The sequence below is a fragment of the Gymnoscopelus braueri genome (assembly GCF_963280865.1).
Source record: "Gymnoscopelus braueri genome assembly, chromosome: 4".
Classification (NCBI taxonomy): domain Eukaryota; kingdom Metazoa; phylum Chordata; class Actinopteri; order Myctophiformes; family Myctophidae; genus Gymnoscopelus; species Gymnoscopelus braueri.
In genome coordinates this window covers 6,164,069-6,190,698 of record NC_137605.1, presented here as the reverse complement: position 1 = coordinate 6,190,698, position 26,630 = coordinate 6,164,069, and the positions used below count along the sequence as shown (strand labels likewise).

The window sequence follows — 26,630 nt, the reverse complement described above, 5'->3', positions numbered from 1 at the left end:
TGTGTGTGTGTGTGTGTGTGTGTGTGTGTGGTCGCATCAGTGTGGATCAACATGAGATAACGGGGGTGACGGCAGTAGGAGAAACCCCAGAGAAGAAGCAGGGCGACAGGGGCAGCTCAGTGACCACGGTGGCTGAGAGCATCATCTCGTCCCTCAGCTCCACACAGAACACAGCCTCCCACAGGCAGCAGAGTGACGCCCGCCCACCACACCAAGGTATAACACGCACACACCAGGGATTCCGTTATTCCGGTATTTACCGGCCATTGACCGGTAAAATGTTTGATTGGCCGGTAATTATAAACACCACCAGCCACCGTGGCCGGTTGGGGAAATGCTGTTATTAGGCTATTTTATCATTTAAGCCTATTATTAATATTATTATTTGGATAAAGTAGTTGGCTACTAGCCTGGTAAACCCTCCCTCCGGAAATCTCATTTCTATTTGATTCCAGGAGTGAGTCTGGGCTGATCGCCCATTCTGCAATATTGGCTGCAGGCTGAGTTGGGCGGAAGTAATACCGTTGACTGACAACCCCTTCAGCCAATGATATTTTTTCCCCTTCAGCCAATCACCAGTTCACCAGTCTAATGTGACGCAACGGGACTTTTGAGACAGCCATGGCCAAAATGGGTTGCCTTATTCGGATACATGGGTGTCACTGCCCACCCCTACCGGTTCTCTAAATTTTTATTTTTAAATAGGCTTTGTCATGATTAATTGACCACATATATGAAGTTAAACAACTAAATTCTATCCAAACGATATATTATAAGTAAATTCCGTGCCTCAAAATAGAAGTTAGAGAGCTTTTTGAAGTAAAAAAATAGCGGAGATTATAGCAGACAAGAAAAAGATGGCTGCCGTTCGTGTTTTGGGCTCACTCGAACTCGCCACCTGATTGGCCAACTGTCGCTGTCAATCACAGAACGATGTGCGACGACGCTGATAGGCTCGGTTAGCTGGTAATTCCACTAGAAACCCCCACAATGGGCTATCAGGCCAGACTCACTCCTGGAATCAAATAGAAATGAGATTTCCGGAGGGAGGGTTTACCAGGCTAGTTGGCTACAACCATTCAAATCATAATCATTTAAAGTTTTTATCATGATCTGACTGTGTGGTTTAATTCCCGACAGCCTGCTCTGCTGCTGCTGCTGTGCGCTGCAGTTGCAGATTAGCCTATTCGTTTGTACGATGGTGTCGCGCGTTGAAAATATCAGAGCTACAAGCTCACAGCACGTTGCAACGTGCAGCGTTGTGAGCTTGTATGTCTGCTATTTTTTATACGCCACAACACAGCTGAGAGACACAGCTCTGCCTCCTCCTAATCAGCGCTGAGTAGGGTGGTTCGCTCGCAGATGAGTGAGGCTGGGACCGAGGCTAGTTAGCTCGGGTGTTGATAAACAGAACCGGGATTTTCCGAGGTGATAGAATCTGAACCAAGCCGGACCCAATTGTCGATAAAGGGACCCGAACGCGTGTGGGTCATATATATTAATGTGTTTATACTGTGCGACGGTGTCGCGCAGGGAAAGGCTCGCGCCGTAACCGTAGGACTCGCCCCAAAACACCCTCGCCCCCATTTTTCAGGTGGACCAGCGGTTCTTGTATTCTTGTATTTGTTTTACTGAGGATAAGGGTAGAAACAGGTTTAGGATTAGGTATAGTTTTACTGAGGTTAAGATTAGGAATAAGGTTAGGTTTAGGCATAGTTTACTGATATGTTTAGGAATACCAGGCGAATACAGCCGGATTGTCCCCGGGGCGACTGTGTGTTTTGGAGCGAGCGGTGTTTTGGTATTCGTCGCGCAGCAGTTCACTCATGCCCACTTTATTCATTTCATTTTTGGCAAGCGACATCTCTGCATGATATGGTAGATCATATAATTTAGTTATCTATAAAAACAGGAACAGATTGCATCTGTGATAAAGTGGAAATAAGCGCAGCTCTAACGTAACAAGGTGTAATGATCAGATGGGTGCATGTATGCAGTGCAAACACGCATGTGACGTTAATTATTATATATGGCCGGTAAATGTATTCTTTGGCCGGTAAAATATAATCCTGCCGGCCCAAAAAATGCCTAGCGGAAACCCTGGCACACACACACACACACTGCCTGCCGCTTCTTAGTCCCCACACAGTCCACTCAGCCTGAATTTTCATTTCGTTTCACTCCATTATTCAGTCTGAAAGCCCTCTCAATGCAGCCGATTTCTGAGATGGGGGCGTGGCCAAAGTGGGACTCCACTATGAACCAACGCGATTGGTTCATACTGGATTATCCCGATCCCGATTCGTCGTACAGATTTTCAACCGAGAAACACCCGCCTTCGACACCGTCACCAGACCCTGAATGCAAGGCAAACGATTCAGGGGGTGGAGCCAGGCTAGGATTGAATGGGTTAATGTCAACAAAAACTTAAAGATTAACATTTTATTACAAGTCTTGCTGCTGCTGGATTCTTGCTGCTGCTGGATTCGAACCCGGGCCGTTTACTCGTTAGACTTCAGCCTTAACCGCTACACTGCCTAATCTGCCTGTTTTCTAGAGGAAAGAAGTCAAGGTCAAACACAGCAGTTAACTCTTTCAATGCCATGCTTATTTATGGAATTTTGGTTCTGAGTGCCACAACCAAAATTAATTGTAAAAAAAAAAGTGCTTAGGAGCCGAGATACAGCCTTTTTCAGTAAAAAGTTAAACAAGAAGTGAATGGAGCAGCAAATCTTCAAATCATCATATCTTGGGTTCTGAACATGTTTTTCCAAAAAAAAAATCTTTTTTTTAGTTTTTTAGTTTTATTTTTATTCTTTTTCATGACGTATTTGACGTATTGTGGCACTGAAAGAGTTAAGAGTTAGATATGTTTTAGTTTTATTCGGGATATGTTAACAGCAAATCAACAACAAGAAGGTGCTTGCCTGACGCTGAACAGAAAACCCAATCAAATTTTAAACGCTCTAAGCACAATTCATTATTGCTAGTTATTATTATTATTATTTATAATAATAATATAAGACATCCATCTGTCTGTCTGTCTGTCTGTCTGTTTAGTGACTCCAAAGCGCCACCTCGTGGTAGTATTTGGAACTAAATTTACCACGTGACGTGAAATAGCTGCGTGAAGTGCGGTGAGGTGAAAAAAAAGTCACGTGAGAAACGACAAACTCAGTAGGCACCAACTGTATATGTTACAGTATGATTGGAGAACCAGTACGATTGAAGAAAGCGCGCTCGTTTTTACCACCCACCCAGCACTAGAGGGAGCCACAAGCCAGGCTTGTGCACAAACATATATGGCCACACACACACACACACACACACAGTCACACACACACACACACACACACACACACACACACACACACACACACACACACACACACACACACACACACACACACACACACACACACACACACACACACACACACAAGCACACACACACGCGCACGCGCTCATGCTTTTTTTGGTTTATTGAAAGCAGGACTGTTTAGATACTTTTATTGTGTTCTGGCTTTTGTTTTACTTTCTCCCTGACACACACACACACACACACACACACACACACACACACACACACACACACACACACACACACACACACACACACACACACACACACACACAGTGATCCATGAAAAGAACTATTCTGTCCCTATCGGTTTACAACTCAAACGGCGCTGAGTCGACTAGTAGAGCATCGGCCGGTCAGCGCGGGCACTCGCGCCTGGAGGCGCGAGGGCGCGCTTCCTCGGCCTCAAGCTCCACTAAGTCGGCGCGCCTCCGTCATGGACAAGCGTGTGCGTGTGAACGCGTGTTCAGCGTTCCCCTCATAGATATTATGGTTCCCCTAGCGTAGCTTCCTGGTTGCTATGTGGGGGGGAACAACAAAAGACAGGTCCGCGTCGGCGCATCAAAGCCCCGCCTCTCCGCGTTCTCCTTCTCCTCCTCCTCCGAGGAGGAGAAGGAGAGAAGGAGAGGACGGGACGGTTTATTACGCGAGGAGGAGGAGGAGGAGGAGGAGGAGGCTCCTCTTCCTCTTCCTCGCGAGCCTCGCGTAATAAACCCCCGCCTCGCAGTGCCGCGTCCTCCTTCTCCTCCTCGCGAGCCTCGCTAATAAACCCTGTCTCGAAAAGCCCCGCCTCGCCCCGAAGGAGCCCCGTGCCTAAAAACGAGCGCTCTGTCTTCAATCGTACTGGTTCTCCAAATGTACTGTGACATATATAACACCGGTGTTGTGACGGCAGGTGCAGCTGACCGCACCGTGCGTCCGGTCCCGTCCAAGGCTGCCAGCGGTGGGACCACGTTCTCCCAGAAGCAGTCCCCCCGCAAACAGAAGCCCTCTGCAGACACGTCTCCTCAGAAGCAGTCCGCTCTCACCAGCTTCTTTCAGCCACTCAGTAAGAAAAGGTAAACAGCCGCCCTCCAGTGTGTGTGTGTGTGTGCAGCAGTGGTTTGCAAACTTCTCCGTGTTAAAGGACGACTTCACCACTTTTCAACATATCTTCATTTAATAGGTCCTCACTAATGCTCATGATAAAATGGTAAAAAAAAATCTAATCAGTCTGTGTCTCAGAGGAGAGCTGTAGACAGTTCAGAAACCCGTCTACCAGTGACATCATCGATGGGGAATCCAAGCTAATAGAAACTGCAGGCTTTGTATTCCTGGAAAGTTGCAATGCAATAATAGATCCCATTGTTCTCGTCTTAATAAAAATCGGAATACAAAAATGGTAATCTTTTTGGGGAAAAAAATCCTGCCTAACGATGATGTCACTGGTAGACGGGTTTCTGGACTGTCCACAGCCCTCCTATGAGACACAGACCAAGTAGATTTTTTTTAAATCATTTTATCATGAGCATTAGTGAGGACCTATTATATGAAGATATGTTGAAAAGTGGTGAAGTCGTCCTTTAAGGACCCCCGAAATGCCATGTATTTGGCCACGGACCCCCCATCTCAAAATGTTTTGTTCCAGGGACCCACAGAAGCGAAGATTTGAGTTACAAATGTTGGCTTTAAAAAAAAAGATTTATTCAAAGGTTTGCCCAAATTATCACGATTTTTCAAAAATAGCAGATCTACAAGCTCATAGCGCGGCACCGAGTGCCGCGCTATGAGCTTGTAGATCTGCTATTTTTGAATAGTATAAAAGCTTAAAGTGGTTAACATTATTGTGATGCTATATTAACACATTTTGCTGGGGACCCCACTTTGAGAACCAATGGTGTGCAGAACGTATGAAATCTGGATATTCATATTAACCCATTTAGGGCGGGAACCCCTATTTGTAACTATACCTTTCAGGACGGGAACCCCTTTTGGGGTTCCTGTTGCTATTTACAGTATGTAGCAACATCATTATTTTGTAATTTTTGAATAAATATTTGAAGCCCAACCCCCTCTTGTGTGTTGGCTAGTGAGGAGCGTCCTGGCGAGACCTGATAGAATGGGTTTCATTGTCGCGCATACTGGTTCTTATCAGTGTGATGTCGTCTGTTAACTCTTTGACTGCCAGAGTATTTTCATAAAGTACTCCCCCAGTGCCAGCGATTTTCGTGTTTTTTTGTTTTGTTATTTTGTTATTTAATTTTCATATGGTAAGTCTAGCTGCGGTTTTGAACACATACGATGGTTCCACCAGTAGAGAGCAGCAAATAGACACTTTCATCAGCTCGCTGACTCGCTGCCCCCCGCCCCCCCAACAGAGCCAAACAGTGAAATACGTCAAACCGGATGTGACGTGTTCTCAGATTCTCCGATTGCAAACATTTACGATGTGATACACGACGGCGATGACTGTTCGTCACCCAGACTATAGATTATAGAAGTGGACCTCTCCGTTCGTATTTTATACCGTGTGAAAAAACGTGTGTTTGCCTATTCTGGCCGAAAATGACTGTGGAAAAAAAAAGAAAACCGGAAACGGAATCTGCGTCATAAAACCGGATGCAAGTGTGGGTGAAGTAAGTGGAACTCGAATCCTAGAGTGAAACATTGCAGAATAGCGCGATCAGAGATTAAACAATGAACGCGCGTCCAACGCGTCGACGGCCAACTGGACAAACTAGCATTTGAGGCGTTATCGAGTCAACCGCAGTCAAAGAGTTAAGGAGTCTATACGTGTCACGATAAGCGTGTAGCCGAATATTTCGCATTTTCGGATCGTTTATTCGCATTGCATCGCATATAATCGCTGGTGTGTAATGACCTTTAGTCTTAGCCTTTTCTTAGTGTTTTTTCCCCCCCTAATAAAGTTGTTTTTCTTTGTTGTTTTCTAATTTTCTCAGCTTATAGATCGGCTATTTTCAAATAGCCTAGGTATAAAATAGGGCTAAAGTGGTTAATGTATGTTTTGTAATAATAATCAAAATCTACAAAGTAACTAAAGTTTTCAAATAATTGTAGCGGAGTAAAAGTACAACATTTCCCTCTGAGATGTAGTGGAGTAGAAGTGAAAGGATAGACAATTTGGAAACACCTCCGGTAAAGTAAAAGTACCTCCAAATTGTACTTTAACACATTGAATGCCAAAAACGGTCCGGACCGTTTTTGAGGGTCCAAACGAGAAGTGCCGAAAACGGTCCGGACCGTTTTTGACCCAATTCTATTTTTATACGAGTGGCCCACGTGGGGCGCTAAAACGAAACTTTGACATCACCCAAGGAGTTTCTGAGAAGAAGAGGCTGGATGTGGCTCCATGTCAAAAATCCTTCCGGTCGGCGTTTTCAATGTTAACTCCTTGACTAAAAGCTTAATATCTCCATTTCTTTTTAATGTGGTGGAAACGAGCCGTTTTCGATCGGCGATCACGCTGCAATGGAGGGTCGCGTTGGAAATATTATTGTTCCAGGCGTTAGTCGGGACCCTCCGCCGTCTCGCACGCACGCTTTGTTTACATGCACTTCCGCGTCAGGGCTTCTCACAGCACGAAACGTATAACGCAAGTGGATGGAAGAAATGCAGGCACTCAACGTATAATATTTTAATAAACCTCTGGCACCCAATGTGTTAAGCACAGTACTTGAGTAAATTTACTCAGCTGCTTTTACACCACTGTGTTCGCAGGCCTCGGGAATTCGACGACTCCTCTCCCGTGGAGTTGGAGTCAAAGCGGGCCATGCCTCCTCCTCCCTCCTCCTCCTCCTCCTCCTCCGGCTCGAGACCTCCGCCCTCCGCCGACACCCAGCCGCTAGGCCACAGCTCCTCCAGTGGCCCTGCTGGCCCAACCCAGCCTCAGGTCTCGGGGACGGCGGCGCTGCTGTTGTTCCCGGATCGGTCTCCCTCCACCGTCTTCTCCCACCCCGACCAGGGCAGGAAGAGGAAAGAGATGGACGCGGGACTGGAGCTGGCGGAGCTGGAGTCCATCATGTCCGAGGGCATGGACGACTTCGATGACCAGCTGGTAAGGCCTGTCAACGATGTTATTACTAACTAGACCATACATGGGCAACTGGGCGGGCCCGGGGGCCACATGCGGCCCCCACCTTCACTTAAAGGAGAATTCCGGACAAATTAAGTGTTATCTTTGATGTCTCGTTACTCACCTACCGACATAAAAAGTGACGTTCTTTTTTTCCATAGATTCCCCTGTCGTCATTTTTTACTGGTTGCTTGTTTCCAGAACCTGGCAACACGAGTTGCCAGGTTCTGGAAAGAAACAAGCATCCAGTGTTAAATCGTTCGCCATTAACGGTAGCCTCGCAGGAAGTTTCAGCGCATGTTTGACTATCATGAGACTCTACAATGAATCGTAGTAGAGAAAAAAATAACTTTGCATCGGTTATAATAGACGAATTTCCCTAACCCACGCGCTCCCATTATGACAACGGAGGGGGTTTAAAAAATGACGACAGGGGAATCTATGGAAAAAAAGAACGCCACTTTTTACGTCGGTAGGTGAGTAACGAGACATCAAAGATAACACTTAATTTGTCCGGAATTCTCCTTTAATGCGGCCCGCAGGTTAATATGGGAATACTGCTATATTATTGATTTCAGCTGTTACAAACATGACCCGCTTTAATTACTTCAGTCTATATTAGTAGCTTAACCCTTTGACTGCCCGAGTATTTTCATAATGTACTCACCCAGTGCCGAGCGATTTTCGAGCGATTTTTGTGTTTTTTAGTAGTTTTAAAGTTGTCATAAAAGTTTAGATCCATATTTATCGATCGATTCACTGTGTGTTTCCGGAGCAGGAGTCTCTTGACTATTGCTCCGGAAGCAAAACATTGCATCCGGAGCTAGTGTCCCCTTCGCTGTCAGGCCGTTGGAAACACGCGTCTCCTCGGAAAAATGGACACAAAAAAAAAGAACAGAGATACAGGCGGGGAAAAAAAAACTACAAACATGGAGTCGACGGGAACGGAATGACGTTAAATCCATTATTTCCGTATCCGTTTGTGCTACAGTTCGGATTCAAGATCAGACCGTGACGGTCTATAAAACAACATTAATTAAAAACTCTGGATTTCTCGTTCTGGCACTGAGGGCATTCAGAAAAAAACTCGGGATAACTCGGGGCTTGGCACTGAGAGAGTTAATAACTAGTATTAAAATTCTATTGTCTTTTTTATGTGGCTCTACGTCCTCCTGGTGGGGGCTCCTCACTGGCAGATGAGTCGGTAGGATACGACAGCAGTGACAACACAGATATGTGTGCGGGGACGAATCAAATGGCATAACGACAAAATTGGGGAGAAAAAGGGGTTAAAAATAATTGGCTACTCTAAAATATACTACATATTAACTACTTATATACTACTACTCATTCTGTGCCATTGACGTGTTTTTCCGCAATGGCGCAACGTGCAAATGACGTGTTTGACCTGCTTTTGAAAAACGTTCAGAACCCAAGATATCGTGGTCCGAAGATTTGCTGCTCCATTCACTTCATGGTTAACTTATTACTTAAAAAACATTTTTAAAGTACCATAATATGGCCTGTTTTGACCATAGTACATTATTTATTTTGATTATTCTTACCCATCATTGTCAGTCATTTCTTTGTAAATGTAACTTTTCTGTCCTGTTCAAAGCCTAAACAGCAAACAGAAATGTATTTTTTTAATTCATTTATATATACATATGTTCCAATGTTCTATGCCAAAAACTATTAACCCATTAAAACCGGGAAAGCATCTGTGTGATTTTAGATGTTTGCGTTGGCTATTCAAAAATAGCAGATATATATACATGCTCGAGCTTGTACATCTTGCTATTTTTTAACATTAAAAAAAAATCTTGAATGTGTGAGAGCTGCTGATTTAGAGGGCATTTGTAGAATCGTCCTCAGGTCCTAATGGGTTAAATCATTCATCACAATTATTTGTATGACAATTAATTGTTACCTAAAATGTCCTTTTCTTGACAGCCCGACCAGCAGGTCCAACCAGCGGAACGCAACGGAACCCGACCCGATCCCCCTGCAAGCGCCAAGCAGCACGAACGCCTCTCCACCAATCAGAAAGAGGCCTTAAGTGGCGGGAAACTGTCCAGCAAGAGACCGCGGCGCGACCCGGAAGAGAGCGGTGTGGCCAGTCGGCTGCCAGGCATGGAAGTCGAGGAGTTCTCACCGTCCAATAGAAACCAGAGCCTCGAAACGGAGGAGCGGGCTTCGTCCAATGGGAGCCAGCAGCCACAGCTTGCGGCAGACGCCGCAGCCAATCAGAGGTCCGAACGACACGAGCGCTGGCAGGTGGCCAAAGAGGAGGAGGTGTCTGTTGTCGTGGTGAGGACTGTGTGTGTGTGTGTGTGTGTGTGTGTGTGAGAGAGAGAGAGAGTGTGAGTGAGTGAATATTTTATTTCCGTGTCCGGACAATTTATTGACCCATCCCACATTATTATTAGACACATGAATAAAAGCAAAAAAAAACATAATTATTCCAGTGTATACCCAGCCAGCAACTCATAATACAGCCTGATTTGAAGTACCGTACCTTGGTCATACAGTACAGACATTCATATCGACCTGCACATAGAATATATAAAGGGGAAAAAAAGGAAAAATCCTATCCCACGCTTTATAAAGATATTCTTAAAATGCAAAAATATGACTAAAAATAAATTCTAAATCAGGTTTAGATCAGGGATGTGGATTTTTTTAAAACAATATTTTTCTCAGATTATGAATACAAAGGACAAAATAAAATGGATTTAATTTTCCACCTCATTCAGATCACAGTATTCACATATTCTATCCTCCTCAGCTACGCCCCTATATCGTCCTGTTTTGATGTGTAACTTTTTGCCAAATGATACCAAATATATTTTTCACGTTTACAATCTTTTTAAAATAGACAATATGTTCTTAATTTTGGCTTTTGCCAAATTTCTCCTGCCCAGGCTTGTATGCATTTTTCACGGATTATGTCTCTAAACTCCTCCACAAACACATTTACAGTTGTTCTTTTTCAGAGACCCATTCCCCTTGCACAGACAGATCCCCAAAAGATTGGCTAGTTGGGTGGCAAACCCAGCAACCTATTCCAGAGACTCGCCATGCTGGCCTTCCAACTAATTTCACTGGAGTCCCACCCCATATCTCCATTAAAAGCTGTAATTGGTCCATATTTATGTAGGCCCAAGAAGAATCCAATTGCCAGATTCTGGACACGTTCATTTAACTGAAACCTTTTGTACCCCCGAAATGTAATTTAAAATAGGACATACACATGTTTGATACAATTTAGAGTACGTAAAATAGCCCATGTGCCTCAAACGTTTTTGGTTTTACCTATAAGGCCTCCTAATGCCCTGCCGGCAGAATCTGCTAGAGCAGATACAATTCATAAAAACGGCAAATAAAGTTGGTGACAAAAACATCCCCTTGTTTAACACCAGAGGGCGTAGGAAACCATTCTGTAAAATAATCGTTCACTTTTACACAAGCCACAGGTTGCTTGTATGTGTAGAGAGAAGATAGCTTGATAGAACTTTCCATTTACCCCAATTTGATGAAGCTTATCCCATTGAGACCTGAAGCCGATTCTACGTGTCTCCTAAATCCCAACAGTTTTCTGAAAAACGTATGTTCCTATATCAGTGGTGCTCAATCCTTTTCATGTCAAGGACCCCCAAAATTATATGCATTTGGCCGTGGACCCCCATCAAAATATGTTGTTCCAGGGACCCCCAGAAGCAAAGATTTGAGTTAAAAATGTTCGCTTTAAAAATATATATATATTCAAAGATTTGCACACATTTTCCCGAACTTTCAAAAATAGCAGATCTACAAGCCGCGCTACGAGCTTGTATATCTGCTATTTTTGAATAGCCCAAAGTGTAAAATAATGCTTTTTAGCTCAAATCTAAAAATGACACAATTCCAGGTCTTAATGGGTTATACTGAAGGAGATTGTGACCAACAAGGCCAAATGCTTTCTGAAAATCAATAAAGCAACCAAAGGTGTGTTTTCTTGACTTGTCTGTAGTCACTGTATAAATAGGATCCAAACAAGCTCTTCTCTTCCTGAAACCATTTTGTTCTTCCAATTTTGTTCTAAGAAAATCAACTAATCTAGTATTTAGAACAGAAGAATACAGTTTATTGATTTTGGAATTGGGGTTATGATTGATTTAAACCAAGTAGACGGTATAATACCCTGATCAAAACACACGTTCAACAAATAAAATAATAAATCAAACGAATTGGAAGCTTTCAACACTTCGTTTGGTAATTCATCTACACCAAAAGCCTTTTTAACCTCAGCAGACGTTAAACCTTAGCCTTTTGCACTTCTTCTCTACTCAATCTTCTATTTAAAGTATCATCACTATTGGAATGTAAGCATTTCTCTGTCAAACAAGATATGTGGTCAAAAGAAACATTATCCGTGCTTTCTTCTTGTCTTGAAAATGAACCAGAAAAGGCTCCCACCCATTCCCTTAATACTTTAAGTGCGTGACATTGGCGCATGCTTATTAGTAGTCATAATTTGATGACCGGCAGCGGTTCCGGTAGGAGACACAAAGAGTCTCCTTTGTGTCTCCTACCGGAAGAACCACTGCCTACCGTTCCGCTGGTCATCAAATTATTGTCTAAAAAGAAATATCCATGAATTCAAGTCCGAGTCATGCCCCGGACAGAGACTTGTTGGCTGATAGCAGTGGTTCTCAACCTTTTCAGGCTGCGACCCCCCCCCCCCCCCCCCCCCAAAATAATCTGAACTGGGGACCCCCACCAAAATAATCACATTTAACTCGGTTCCACAGATAAATATTGTGAAAATAGCCGATCTACAGTACAAGCGTTGCGAGGGGGTTGGCGAGCTTGTAGATCAGCTATTTTCACAATCTTTGCCTCTTTCTTATTTATTATTTGATAATTTGGCCAGTGTTTGACCAGTTTTTTTTAGCATAGTTTGTTGATTACTTTTGATGCGTTAATGGTTGTTTTTCATTTCTATTATACCTAAAAAAAATTGTATTAACTCATTCCCTGCCAAGAACATAAAAAACGTAATTATTTCCAATTACCAATTCTAAAAACCTATTTTTTTTTTTGACCCAAAGACCAAGGAGATATGATTTTTCGAAGATCTAGACTCCCATCCACTCCCTTGTTAAGTTAAGACTTAAAAATTCTGTATCTCGGCTCCTGAGTACTTTTTTTTTTTTTCAATTAAAAATCTCTGGCAGTGGGCAAACGCGGCCAGAAATATTTCAGGCAGCGAATGAGTTAAAAAGGTCTTAAAAGTCCTTTAAATTGTCGCTTTACCGTCATCTGGGGACCCCCACCCCCAGAATACCCCTGGGGGGGGGTCCCGACCCACAGGTTGAGAACCACTGGTTTTATGATGATAATCCTATACGTGTCCTATATCTCCTGTCCTTTTGTGTTGCTCTAGCATTCAGAAGAAGGCGATGGCGTTGCTGGCCAGCCGAACGCTTCTGAGACCCCACTGAAGCCCCCCACCAAAGTCAAACTGGAGACCCCCGTAAGACGTGGTGAAACCGTCTGTCTTCCTCCGTCTGTCCCTTGGCTGAAAAATCTGCCGTTTTAATTTAACCCATTAAGACCTGGAACGCATCTGTGTCACTTTTTGATTTGACCAAAAAAAAAGCATTATTTTACACTTTGTCTATTCAAAAATAGCAGATCTACAAGCTCGTAGCGCGGCACCGAGTGCCGCGCTACGAGCTTGTAGATCTGCTATTTTTGGAAAAATCGTGAAAATGTGTGCAAATCTTGGAATATATATATTATTTTAAAGCGAACATTAACTCAAATATTTGCTTCTGGGGGGTCCCTGGAACAACATATTTTGAGATGGGGGTCCGCGGCCAAATTCATATCATTGTGGGGGTCCTTGACTTGAAAAAGTTTGAAAACCACTGATATAGAAACATAAGTTTTTTTCAGAATACCGTTAGGACTTAGAAGACATTTTGCAGAATCGGAACCTCAGGCCTCATTGGGTTAAAAAATATATATTCAAAGATTTGCACACATTTTTTTAAAGATTTTTCAAAAATAGATCTGCTATTTTTTGAATAGCCAAGGACATCTAAAATGACAGAGATGCGTTCCCGGTCTAAATCGGGTTCTAATGAATAATGGCAGCTTTCCCTTGTGGGGTGTGGGGTTTGACGCAGGTGTCGGCGACGGACGAGAATCTTCCCCAAGCTGCGGTGCTGATCGAGTTTAAATCTCTGACGGTGACGGCGCCCTCCAGAGCCAAACCACGGCACTTCCAGGGCAACGGCTCCGCCGCCAATTTCAAACGCTTCCGCAAGGTCAGTCTGCGCTTTGTCTCCCTCGAGTCGCACCGCTAGGCGATAGCATGTCACTCTAGTGAGAGGGGGCGGGATTAAGGGACTATGACGTCACAGGCAAGGGGCCTTTACCAGCACTTTTTGTTTTGCCCAATTATTCAGAAAACCCCCCCAGACCACAAAAAAATAAAAAAATAAAATGAATGTCATAAGACCTACTCACCGCCAAAGGGGAGAATTCTCCCCTTTTCAGTCAATGGTGCTCACCGCCAAAGGGGAGAATTCTCCCCTTTAAAAAAAAATATATATATTTAGTTTTTGAATTTCTAAAAGGTTTCTCTAATTTTTGAGTATACATTTTTCTCCGTTATTCACAACGAATTAATTAAATTAATAAAAAAAAATAAAAAAAATCCATTCACTTCAATGTTAAAAAATAAACGGACAAATAATTCAATTTTTTTCTATAAAAAAATGATTAAAAACCCTGGCAGTGGGTGAGTACATTATGAATAAACTATGGCAGTCAATGTGTTAACATTGTGGTAAAAAAAAAACGACCTAAGTAACAAACACATGAGAACAACAATGTCTGCATGGTAGTCATATCTTGGTCAATCGCTAGCATCAATTCCCTGTGTGTGTGTGTGTGTGTGTGTGTGTGTGTGTGTGTGTGTGTGTGTGTGTGTGTGTGTGTGTGTGTGTGTGTGTGTGTGTGTGTGTGTGTGTGTGTGTGTGTGTGTGTGTGTGTGTGTGTGTGTGTGTGTGTGTGTGTGTGTGTGTGTGTGTGTGTCAGGTTCAGGTTCCTGGAGCTGAAGGCAGACCGAGCATCATAGGAGCATCAGACTTGTTGGTTTTCAACAGGAGCACCAACGCAGAGCTGGACGAATGGATGCGAGATGTTGCTGAGGTACATGATGTGACACATTTTGAACTCCCTTTAAGCCTCACGTCCACCTACTTTGGCCATGTGTCATTATCGGCGTGTAGTTTCAAAACCAGTGAAAATAGCCGATCTACAAGCTCCCAATGTGACACATACTGTAGGTAGCTTGTGAACGGCGTTGTGTGAACCACCTTTTAAGTGGTTAAAGAACAGTGTACGTTTCACTCAGTGCCACAGATGCAAATTGTGAAACTAGCAGATCGCGAGGCGGTGTGAGCTTGTAGATCGTCTATTTTCAAAATGTTTGCCTCTTTCTTATATTATTTGACAATTTGGCCAATGTTTGACCAGTATTAATAGCGTAGTTTGTCGATTACTTTTGATGCATTAATGGTCTTTTTCTTTTCTTTCTTTTTTTCCCGTTTTTTTTTTTATTAAATTGTCACTTCACTGTCATCACGGGACCCCCCCCCCCCCCACAATCTTGTGGGGAGGTCCCGACCCACAGGTGGTCCACCAGGGGTCCAAATGGACCCTTTACGGGTCCGTAACTCTGAGAGTGTACAAATGGAACCAAATGGACCCATAAGCTATAGGCACATAATGGATTTGGTTCCATTTGTACACTCTCACAGTTAAATTTATACTGAGGATTTTACAGTGTAGACTGGGGTCCCAGAGATAAAAAATATATATATATATATATATATATATATATATATATATATATATATATATATATATATATATATATCTAATGGGGGTCTGGGAAGTAATGCATATCAAACTGGGGGTCCTTGACATTGAAAAGGTTGATAAACATTGATCTAGACACCCAGTGTTAGCCAGCAGCATTCTGCCCAGTTAGACAGGACCAGTGGTGGGAAAAGTACTCAAATAAATTCTTTACTTAAATAAAAGTACCAATACTGCAATATGGAAATACTCTGTTCCAATAAAAGTCCAGAATTAAAAATGTACTTGAGTGAAAGTACAAAAGTATTGGCATCAAAATGTACTTAAAGTACCAAAAGTAAAATTACTAAATATTTGAAAATAGCCGATCTACGTTGTGAGCTTGTAGATCTGCTATTTTCAAATAGCCTAGGTATGTCTAGATGTAGCCTAGATGATTTGAATCAAATAGTTAGGAAAAGTCATGAAAGGGCAACTTCCTCTGAGCTTCATGAGAGAAGATAATCCACTTTAAATTATCAAAATCGTCCAGATTGACCGGCTAGTCACGCGAGTGTTAACACTCTCACCGCCGGGCCCGTAGCCTACGGGCCGATAAATCCAACTGTACAGCGCCGATCCCGTAGCCTACGGGCTGTGGTGCTTTTTCCTTTTTTTTTTTTTCAATTTTCTAGTGCGGCACATTTCATCGTAACACCACCGGAAATGGAATTATTCCGGATCACGTTTTGCAGATCCCGTAGGCCTCCATTCTAAAGCGCACACTGAAACGCCATTTTCTTCGATTGTAGTTTTTCTCCTCGCTGATCACTGTTTAACATAAACCGTTCTAACTACAACATGGCGGCTCCGTTTGACACGTGGTTTGGACTGGTACACGCAGGGAGATGTCCGCGATGTTTACAAACAGTGCAGAGCTCAATCTTAAGGATTTTAACGAGGTCTATGGCGACGTGAAAAAAACAACAATAAAACGTTGGCACTGGTGAGTACATTATGAGATTAACCTCTGGCGGTCAATGTGTTAAAGGGATAGTTCACCCCCAAAATTCGTGACTGAGTGAATAATCAATAGGAAAAAAAAAACAGTTTCTAAAACAGTTTGCAGCCTCTGCCAGCAGTTTACATGGTAAAACATAGGAAAAATGCTATTTATTTCTCCGTTTATTTTTTAACATTGAAGTGAATGGAGCAGCAACTTTTTGGAAAATGTCATCTCCTGGTTCTTTGTGAAGAACGGAAAAAACAAAAAAATAAAGAATAATTTTAGAAATGTTTTTATATTGTTTTTGATTTAAAAAAAAAAAACGTTTATAAACGTTTTTGGCAGGCAGAGAGTTAAGGGTAACCCTATGGAGATGACAGGCCAAGTAACACAAACCTGTGTGTGTGTGTGTGTGTGTGTGTGTGTGTGTGTGTGTGTGTGTGTGTGTGTGTGTGTGTGTGTGTGTGTGTGTGTGTGTGTGTGTGTGTGTGTGTGTGTGTGTGTGTGTGTGTGTGTGTGTGTGTGTGTGTGTGTGTGTGTGTGTGTGTGCGCGTGCGTGTGCGTTCCTGTGTCAGGAGGAGCGGCGGAACAAGAATGACGAGAACCTAGGAGACGATCTGTTCACGTGAGTAAAACACAAAACATGGTTTTGGCTTTCACCTCCACTCGCCGCTTCATTTAGGCCCGTCTCCCTCATGACATTGTACTTGAACATTAATTGTCACACACATACTTTTTAAGGATAGTGGATCTACAAGCACACAAAGCGTCAACATGGCGTGTGACAGGCCAACGTTGCATTGTGTCGGCTACATGAGACCAGCCCAAAGTCCTCCTCGGCACATGCAGGGCCCTGTTTTGCGCGTCTTAAGAACCAGGTCTTATATGACTTAATAACGTAAGACCTGGAGGCGTGGCCAATGCTGTTTGGCTATATTTTGAGTGGCCAAACAGCAATGGCCACGCCCCCCAGGTCTTAAGTTACTGTAAGTCATGTAAGACCTGGTACTCTCAGCTGTTTATTAGCGTTTTTGTGTTCGCTGGCTCCCGGGTTGCCAGATCATGTGCGCATATCCCCCCACGGGTATGGTCGAGTACTAATTAAGGCTCTGTTCCATTTAGTGTAGCACAGTGGACCCGCACAACTCTGAGAGTGTACAAATGGAACCATTTGGTTCCATTTGTACACTCTCAGAGTTACACACCCGTAAGGGGCCATTTGGAAACCCCTTAACCCATTAATACCTGGAACGCATCTGTGTCACTTTAGATGTCTTTGGCTATTCAAAAATAGCAGATATACAAGCTCATAGCGCGGCACCGAGTGCCGCGCTATGAACTTGTAGATCTGCTATTTTTTTTAAATCGTGAAAAAAAAAATGTTTAGATTTTTTTCCAAAAACTGTTAGGATTTAGATTTTTTTTAAAGAATCACCTCAGGTCTTAAAGGGTTAAGGAACCATGAGGGTCCCTGGACCACAATTTGAGACCCACTGGTGTAGCAGAGTGTTTCCAGTGAGCCAACATGCACACTATCAGCACCCTGACTCTGTTTGACCAGAATGGAACAGAGCCTTCATTAGTATCATTGGTAAACACCTGTGAAGGAGGTATGGAAGAGGCCCAATTTCGTTCCAATATGGCTGCTGAGCCTCACATGGTCATAGCGCCCAGGGCTTTGATCAGCCAAGCACGTCGTCCACTACAGCAGTGGTTCTCAACCTGTGGGTCGGGACCCCCCTGATTTTGGGGGAGGTCCCCCAGATGACAGACCCTTTAACTAGTTAACTAAAGGACTTTTAAGACCTTTTTTAACACATTCCACGCCAGAGTTTAATATCATAATGTACTCCCCAGTGCCAGCGATTTATTGTTGTTTTTTTTCACGTCGCCACAGACCTCGCTAAATACCTTAAAGGGGTAGTTCACCCCCAAAATAACTTTTTTTCTATTGATTACTGACCATCTGGAGCCTTGAATTCATAGATATTTTTTTGTTTTTGTCACATTCCTAAGCCAATAATTTGATTATAATAAATGTGTCCCCATTGATTCCGGTAGGAGACACAAATGCATTTGTGTCTCCTACCGGAATCAATGGGGCTAAATTTATTATAATCAAATAATAAAGGAAGGAATGCGACAAAAACAAAAAAATATCCATGAATTCAAGGCTCCATGGGGTGAGTAATCAATAGAAAAAAAGTTATTTGGGGGGTGAACTACCCCTTTAAGATCGCGCGTTAAACTGTTTGTAGACACACAGGGTAGCTGTGTGAGTGGCCCAGAGAAGACTGTTTCAATCGGCGATCGTCCATTTTGAAGTACCGGTAGTCGCGGTATATGTTAAACAGCGATCAGCGAGGAGAAAAAAATACTCCGAGATAATGGAGGATTAGGGGAAGATTTAGAGCGGGAGGCGGGTGGGAACGAAAATCTCCGGATACGGATATTTCCGTTTCCGGGTGTGCTACAATGAAATGCGTCGTGGGCGAGGGAGGCCTACAATGAAATGTGAACCTGCGACTGGCACGCTGCGCAATTATTTAGGTTCGCGTAGATCTACGCGATTGGCACGCAATGTGTTAACCCATTAATACCTGGAACGCATCTGTGTCACTTTAGATTTCTTTGGCTATTCAAAAATAGCAGATATACAAGCTCATAGCGCGGCACCGAGTGCCGCGCTATGAGCTTGTAGATCTGCTATTTTTGAAAAATCGAGGAAAACATTTTTTTTTTTTTTTTTTCAAAAAATTGTTAGGATTTAGAAGACATTTCTAGAATCTTCTCAGGTCTTAATGGGTTAATACCTTGGAGAAAAGAAAGAAAGAGAGAAAGAAAATAAAATTATTCATTATTCAATTATTCAAATTGTTGAATGAAAGAGGCGAAACATTTGAAAATAGCCGAGCTACAAGCTTACGACGCCTTGATTGGCTATTTTCACAAGATGTATCTGTGGAACCAAGTCACACTAAATTGAATGCCTCAAACTCCTACATTCCAAGTGCTTGTCAGGGTGGGGGGTCCCCAGTTCAAATATGATTATTTGGGGGGGGGGTCACAGCCTGAAAAAGTTGAGAACCAATGTTCTTACAGCAGTTCCTCTCACCATGAGAACATGAACACATTATTATGAACACATCAGTAGGATAGAACAGGCCTGTCTCGCATTCCTTATATCAGACAATTACAATTTTGGCATTTAGCACAATTCAGAGAGACTTTCAGTAAAGCACAGGTGATCACATGCATAACGTGCAGAGAGACAAGTGTAGTGCCTCAAGAAAACTAGGATCCCAGGTAAACCTAGAACCCAGCATCAGTCTAAACAATGTACTATCGAAATAACAATCTGTGCATTGAAACTACGGGATACCAGCTTAACTCTATAAACGCCATTGACTCGAAAACGCGTCAATTACTACTTAATCCACCCACGCCATTGACGCGTTTGACGCGTTGGACTCGCGTTCATTGTTTAATCTCTGATCGCGCTATGCTGCTTAAAATTCAATGTTATTTTCGAGTTCCACTTACTTCACCCACATCTGCATCCGGTTTCATGACCTGGGTTCCGTTTCCGGTTTTTGATTCTTTTCCCCCGGTCATTTTCGTCCATAATAGGTAAACAAACGTTTTTTCACATGGTATAACTAACAAACGGACAGGTTCTCTTCTATAATCTATGGTCTGGGTGACGATCAGTCATCGCCGTCGTGTATCACATCGTAATTTTCGCCGATCAGAGAATCTGTGACGACTTCACACCCGGATTCATGTATTTGACAATTGCACTGGCTGTGAACAGGGCCAGTGAGTGATCAAGCTGATGATGAAGATGGCTATGTGCTGCTCTCTAGTGGTGGGTGATCGTATGAGTTCAAAAGTCCAACCTGGACAGTTTATATGGAAATTAAGTACCAAAATAACAAAACAAAAAAACACGGCACTGGGGGAGTACTTTATGAAAATACTCTGGCAGTCAAAGAGTTAACAACGAACATGGCATCCGGTTAAATAACATGCTATCTAAATTCAGTGTTTCCACCATATGCATTTAACGTACATTTAACACATGGGGCGGCAGTGGCTCAGGGGTAGAGTGGCCGGATGGGAACCGTGACGTTCGATCCCGGGGCTCCCCCAGAGTTGGTGTCGAAGTGTCCTTGAGCAAGACGCTGAACTTGCTCCCGATGAGCAGGTTGGTGCCTTGCATGGTTTCCTCCGCCATCGGTGTATGAATGTGTGTGTGAACGGGTGAATGTAATGCACAATCCATGTAAAGCGCTTTGGGTAAAAGCGCTATATAAATGCACCATTTACCATTTTTACTGTACATCCTTGATTTGTGACCGCCGCTGCTTAATTCTTATGAAAATGTTGTTTTGTATACACGACGCGCTCCGCATGGTTTCCTCAGTCTATGGGTCTCCTGTGAAACGCCTTTCTATGGGTCACAGGTTTCAATGGGCTTGCCGCTCAGCCGAAGCTTGTATTTGCAGAACGGCGTATCGCTTCATATTCCGGGGTTAATAACTATGCGCTTACCTGATCATCTCAACATATTAAATCAAGTTTCAAAAGTAGATTGCTGATCAGAATTACTTGAATACATTTTTTGACTAATAAAGTATTCAATCAATCAAAAAGCCTGCAGATCGGCTATTTCCACTATTTTGAAACATTTTTATAAAATTATTAAATATATCAGTAATTTCTTTGGATATTTAAGTTATTTGTCATATCTTCCCTGTGCTTTGGGTGTACAAAGCCTAAAAGCCAAACAGATTTTTTTAAATACATTTTTTTTCCAATGCCAAAAACACAATAAAATTGTTCATCAAAATTATTTGTATGATAATTAATCGAGTAAAATGTCATGATCGTGACTACGCCACGGGGTGTAACCTCAGTAAAACTATGCCTAAACCTAAATTTATTCCTAAACGTAAACCCAGTAAAACTACACCTAAACGTAACCTCAGTAAAACTATGCATAAACCTAAACTTATTCCTAAACGTAACCCCAGTAAAACTACGCATAAACCTAAACTTATTCCTAAACGTAACCCCAGTAAAACTACGCATAAACCTAACCTATTCCTGAACATAACCCCAGTAAAACTACACCTAAACCTAAACTTATTCCTAAACGTAACCCCAGTAAAACTACGCATAAACCTAAACTTATTCCTGAACGTAACCCCAGTAAAACTACGCCAAACCTAAACTTATTCCTAAACGTAACCCCAGTAAAACTACACCTAAACCTAAACTTATTCCTAAACGTAACCCCAGTAAAACTACGCCTAAACCTAAATTTATTCCTAAACGTAACCCCAGTAAAACTACACCTAAACGTAAACTCAGTAAAACTACACCTAAACCTAAACTTATTCCTAAACGTAACCCCAGTAAAACTACGCCTAAACCTAAACTTATTCCTAAACGTAACCCCAGTAAAACTACGCATAAACCTAAACTTATTCCTAAACGTAACCCCAGTAAAACTACGCATAAACCTAAACTTATTCCTGAACGTAACCCCAGTAAAACTACGCCTAAACGTATTCCTAAACGTAACCTCAGTAAAACTACGCCTAACCCTAAACCTATTCCTAAACGTAACCTCAGTAAAACTATGCCTAAACCTAACCTTATTATTGAACCAAAACGTAATCCTAAACCTAACCTCAGTAAAACGAATACAAGAATACAAGAGGGGGCGGGGGGGGGGGGGGGCGAGTGTGTTTTGGGGCGAGCGTTCCCGGCTACCGTTGTTTCTACAGATGCACTGAGCACTCAGCCACCGGTCGGAATCGGGCGGCTTCAGCTGATCGGCTGCGATCGGTGGTCGGCAGGTCCGTTCTGTGCCAGTCATATTTGTATGTACACACGCGCAGGACGGTTGAGGTTTTAATCAACTTTTGACCCTGCACTTCTTACTGTCCAGCGTTCCGACGCTGTGGAAAAGCATTGAGACGATTATGAGATTTTACCTGACGATTAATTTTCACTCAAATAATTTGCGATTAAACGAATGAATTGTGTTTCTGTTGTTGAACACTGGAATGTATGGTAGGATTTGAAGTTGCAGATATGACGAATTATAACCTAAATAAACAAAGAAATGACCGTCATATTGAATAACTTTATACTTTAAAAAAATCATTGATAGTGGAAATAGCTGATCTACAAGCTCACAACGCATCGTGACGCTTTGTGAGCTTGTGCATCTGCTATTTTCACTGTTTAAAAACGTTTTTGAAAATATATTAACATTTTTCAACATGGAAACGATTATGCGAAATAATTAGATATTCATAACTTTGATAGTAATTTGAAGTCATTTTTACATTCTTAACCAGAAATCATTTTAGAAAAGTTTGTTTAAAAATGTCAGCCTTGTTTTCACACACTATTCATCCAGTCCGAATTCAGCTGTACCTGCGTCACTGCTGTTGCCGGGGTAACGGAGGTGATGTAAGCTGGCCCTAAGGCTGTCTTGTTTTCTCTGGCTAAGCAGAAACGAGGCTGTGCGTGTGCGTGTGCGTGTGCGTGTGTGTGTGTGTGTGTGTGTGACTGACTGAGAGGGAGAGAGAGACAGATAATGTGCGTAGGAGAGAGAGATAGGGAGAGAGAGCAAGAGACAGTTGGAGAGAGAATGTGTATATGTGAGAGAGAGAGAGATGGTGTGTGTTTGTGTGTGTGTGTGTGTGTGTGTGTGTGTGTCAGGGCCAAGCTGTGTGTTCACTGTGCACCCAGTGTTTCAGCCAGTCATGCGTGTTCAGGGAACAGTCTCTGCCGCTAAAGAAAACAAGCGCTTTTATTTTTCGGTGTTGGGCTGAAAGCAGGCGTCCAGACGCTGGCTCGCTGGAAGGATGTTTGGTTTAAGAGCTGTTCAAACACTGTCCCATGTTTTACAGCACTTAATTTGCCCCCCCCCCCTTTTTTTTTTTTTACTGTTTGTTCTAAATGCCACCAAGAACACTGAGGAATGACTCGGCAGGAATGTTAAAAGCCCCAATCCAGGCCCAGGTATCACCAACATGGATTGAAACCGTGTGTGTGAGACTTTAGTTGGGAGGGCCAGATGTCCCCACAATTATAGTAGAATTTGAGAATTAGACGTGAGGACCATTTCCCTGGTCCTTAACTCATTCAGTGCCCGGCTTATTTATGGCAGTTTGGCTCTGAGTGCCAGAGCCAAAATTCATTGTAAAAAATAAGTGCTTAGGAGCCGAGATACAGCCTTTTTCAGTCAGAAGTTAAACAAAGAGTGAATGGAGCAGAATATTTTCAAATGATGATATATTGGGTTCTGAACATTCCCCCCCCCCCCCTCATTGGACGTCTTAGACGTCCAGTGGCACTCATTAGCGGACGTCTTAGACGTCCAGTGGCACTGAATGAGTTAACTCTCTCAGTGCCAAAAACGAGTTATCCCGAGTTTTTTCTGAATGCCCTCAGTGCCAAGAACGAGTTATCCCGAGTTTAAAAATATATATATATATATAATTATTTATTTTTTTATTAGGCTGAGGCATTTAGAGGTTAGGGTTATTCCTGATTTATACTTAGTTGCATGGCTATGCCGCGCACCGAAAGTAGACGATCTACAAGCTCACAACACATTGCAGTGCAGTGCGTTGTGAGCTTGCAATGACTCTGCTATTGGCTTAGGGTTAAATACAAACAAAAACATTTTCATACCGCCAAATCTCCGTTCTAAAATGCTGATATCCTGAAGAGTGTGTGTGTGTGTGTGTGTGTGTGTGTGTGTGTGTGTGTGTGTGTGTGTGTCTTTCTTTGTGTGTGCGCAGGTACAACCCCAGCAAAGTCAACATCAGGAAGAGATGAAACGCATCCAACCTGAGGGAGCAGGAGTCCGTTTTACCGGCAGAGAATGTACGTCGCTCTACACCAGACAACCAGTGGGTTGGATTCCACCATCGACAATGTTCAGAGATGTTTCTAGAATGGCCTTTCTGAACCATTGATTCACAGACTAAAACGACAACAACACGCACACGCACACACACACACACACATACACACACACACACACACACACACACACACACACACCACACACACACACACACATGCACACACAGGAATAGTTTGATATTTACTACACACAGTTCTGTTCCCATTGTCAATTGGGAAACTCTACTCTGCAAGCAATAGCAAGGAGTCTATAGCAGTTAAAAAAAAACGCTTATTTACAATTGTCAGTTAAGTTTAGCCAAAATAATGTCCAACAGTTCAGACTGTGGGTTATGTTTGATCACAGTGTTAAAAAAAATCACCTGAAAGAATGTTTACCAGTGGCAGATATTTTTTTTTAAATTTTGTTTTGTTTTTATTTCTTGTTCTTTGTTCATAATATACTGCCCGAAATAATGTTCATGCCGCACACTACTAATTGCATTGCGGGGTTGATTAAGACATTAAAAATGTTAATGTACAAAACCGTTTCTCACATTCAAAGTTGTGTCTTTTTGAAAAGGTGTTTTATTAGTTGATAATAAAAAAAAAATACAGTGTACAAAACGGTAAAAACCCATTTCAGTTGTGCAATAGAGAGCGGAGTCATAACGCTAGCACATGCACAAAGCATGAACAGAAGACCATTTACAGTATGCACGAGGAAACCTGGGAAGAGAGAGGGAACGGAACGTTAACCAACCTTCAGCCTTTTCTAAACTGGCGAAAATAGCCGATCTACAAGCTCACAGCTATGAGCTTGTAGGTCGGCTATTTCCGCTGCCCGACACCCATCGTACGACAAAGCATAAAATAGGGCTTAAGCGGTTAACATTATGTTGTTGTCGGGCAGAAACCTTGCATCTCCATAGTTCGACGTTTTAATGTTTTTCTCAGAGTGCCAGAGCCAAAATTCATTGTAAAAAAAAATGCTTAGGAGCCGAGATACAGCCTTTTTCAGTAAGAAGTTAAACAAGAAGTGAATGGAGCAGAACATTTTCAAATCATGATATCTTGGGTTCTGAACATTTTTTTCCATTTTTTTTTTGGACGTCTTAGACGCCCAGTGGCACAGGGCTTATGATACAACGGACGTCTTAGACGTCGAGTGGCACTGAATGAGTTAATGGGTTAAATTTTTAGCCAATGAAACGCATTAACACAAGCTTGTGGCTAAATGACCACATTGGATCCATTGGGAGCACAGGCTCCTACTTCTGAAAAGTAACGTTTTTTTTGGACATGCAAGATTTCCGCAAACGATTTCCAGTCGTCCCGTCATGCATATCAAGAAGCCACCTGTAAGGCACTTGCATACAGATGTCAAAGGTCGCCGCCCAGCTGATTCTCAGAGTAGAGAAGCCCTGCGAAAGCCACAGAACAGTCGCACTCAAATCTGATTATATATAAGGACTGTCCACACACTGATATTTGCACGTGATCACATCGGATTTGTGTATTCAGACATTGCTGAAAATAGCCAATCTACACTCATAAACACGCCGTGAGCTTTAACCCATTAATACCTGGAACTGTGTCATTTTTTGATTTGAGCTAAAAAGCATTATTTTACAATTTGGGCTATTCAAAAATAGCAGATATACAAGCTCATAGCGCGGCACCGAGTGCCGCGCTACGAGCTTGTATATCTGCTATTTTTGAAAAATCATGAAAATGTGTGCAAATCTTTGAACATAATATATTTTCAAAGCGAAAATTTTTAACTCAAATCTTTGCTTTTGGGGGTCCCTGGAACAAAATATTTTGATGGGGGTCCGCGGCCAAAAACATATAAATTTGGGGGTCCTTGACATGAAAAAGATTGAGCACCACTGATATAGAAACATGCGTTTTTCAGAAAACTGTTGAGATTTAGGAGACATGTAGAATCGGCTTCAGGTCTCAATGGGTTAAGAACACTGTACTGTACTGAGTTGGTAGAACACCGTATAAGTATAAATCAGGCTTCAGTGTCCGAGAGTCTCGACTGAGACGCATCTTTCAAACCAAGGAATGTGGGTCAAATCTGATTAGCAAAAATCAGTGTTCATGTTGCTTTCTGATGTTCGGAACTTGATCAAAATCAATCTGATTCAGAAATCGGATGTGGGCTGTCAGTCTAGACTTAAAGGGTAAGACCACTTTGGTAGAGGTGTGGGTTGTGTAGTTACCTTGCCATGATGTAACCCCAAAGGTGGGCAAGAAATAAAAAATAATTGCTCCATTGATTAGAAATTGATAATTCAAAATATGCTCCTCATTGACTTACATTGTACGGTAAAACAGCTCTCAAAGTCACTCTTTGAGCACATAAATGAACCCAAACATAGCTGATTCAG

The 26,630-nt window shown here is 42.6% G+C and overlaps 1 protein-coding gene across 1 annotated transcript in view; it reads left to right on the top strand.

Moving 5' to 3' along the window:
* The window catches only part of nbn (nibrin), a 44,355-nt gene extending 19,578 nt beyond the window's left edge, over nt 1-24,777 (top strand). Inside the window, exons 10-18 of the mRNA XM_080426356.1 lie at nt 41-216; nt 4,257-4,419; nt 7,079-7,415; nt 9,387-9,743; nt 12,862-12,951; nt 13,610-13,750; nt 14,526-14,639; nt 16,872-16,921; nt 24,126-24,777. Coding sequence (XP_080282482.1) covers nt 41-216; nt 4,257-4,419; nt 7,079-7,415; nt 9,387-9,743; nt 12,862-12,951; nt 13,610-13,750; nt 14,526-14,639; nt 16,872-16,921; nt 24,126-24,162 — 1,465 coding nt within the window. The 3' untranslated portion in view covers nt 24,163-24,777. The remainder of the gene's footprint in view (nt 1-40; nt 217-4,256; nt 4,420-7,078; nt 7,416-9,386; nt 9,744-12,861; nt 12,952-13,609; nt 13,751-14,525; nt 14,640-16,871; nt 16,922-24,125) is intronic.
* Nucleotides 24,778-26,630: the final 1,853 nt, after the last annotated feature.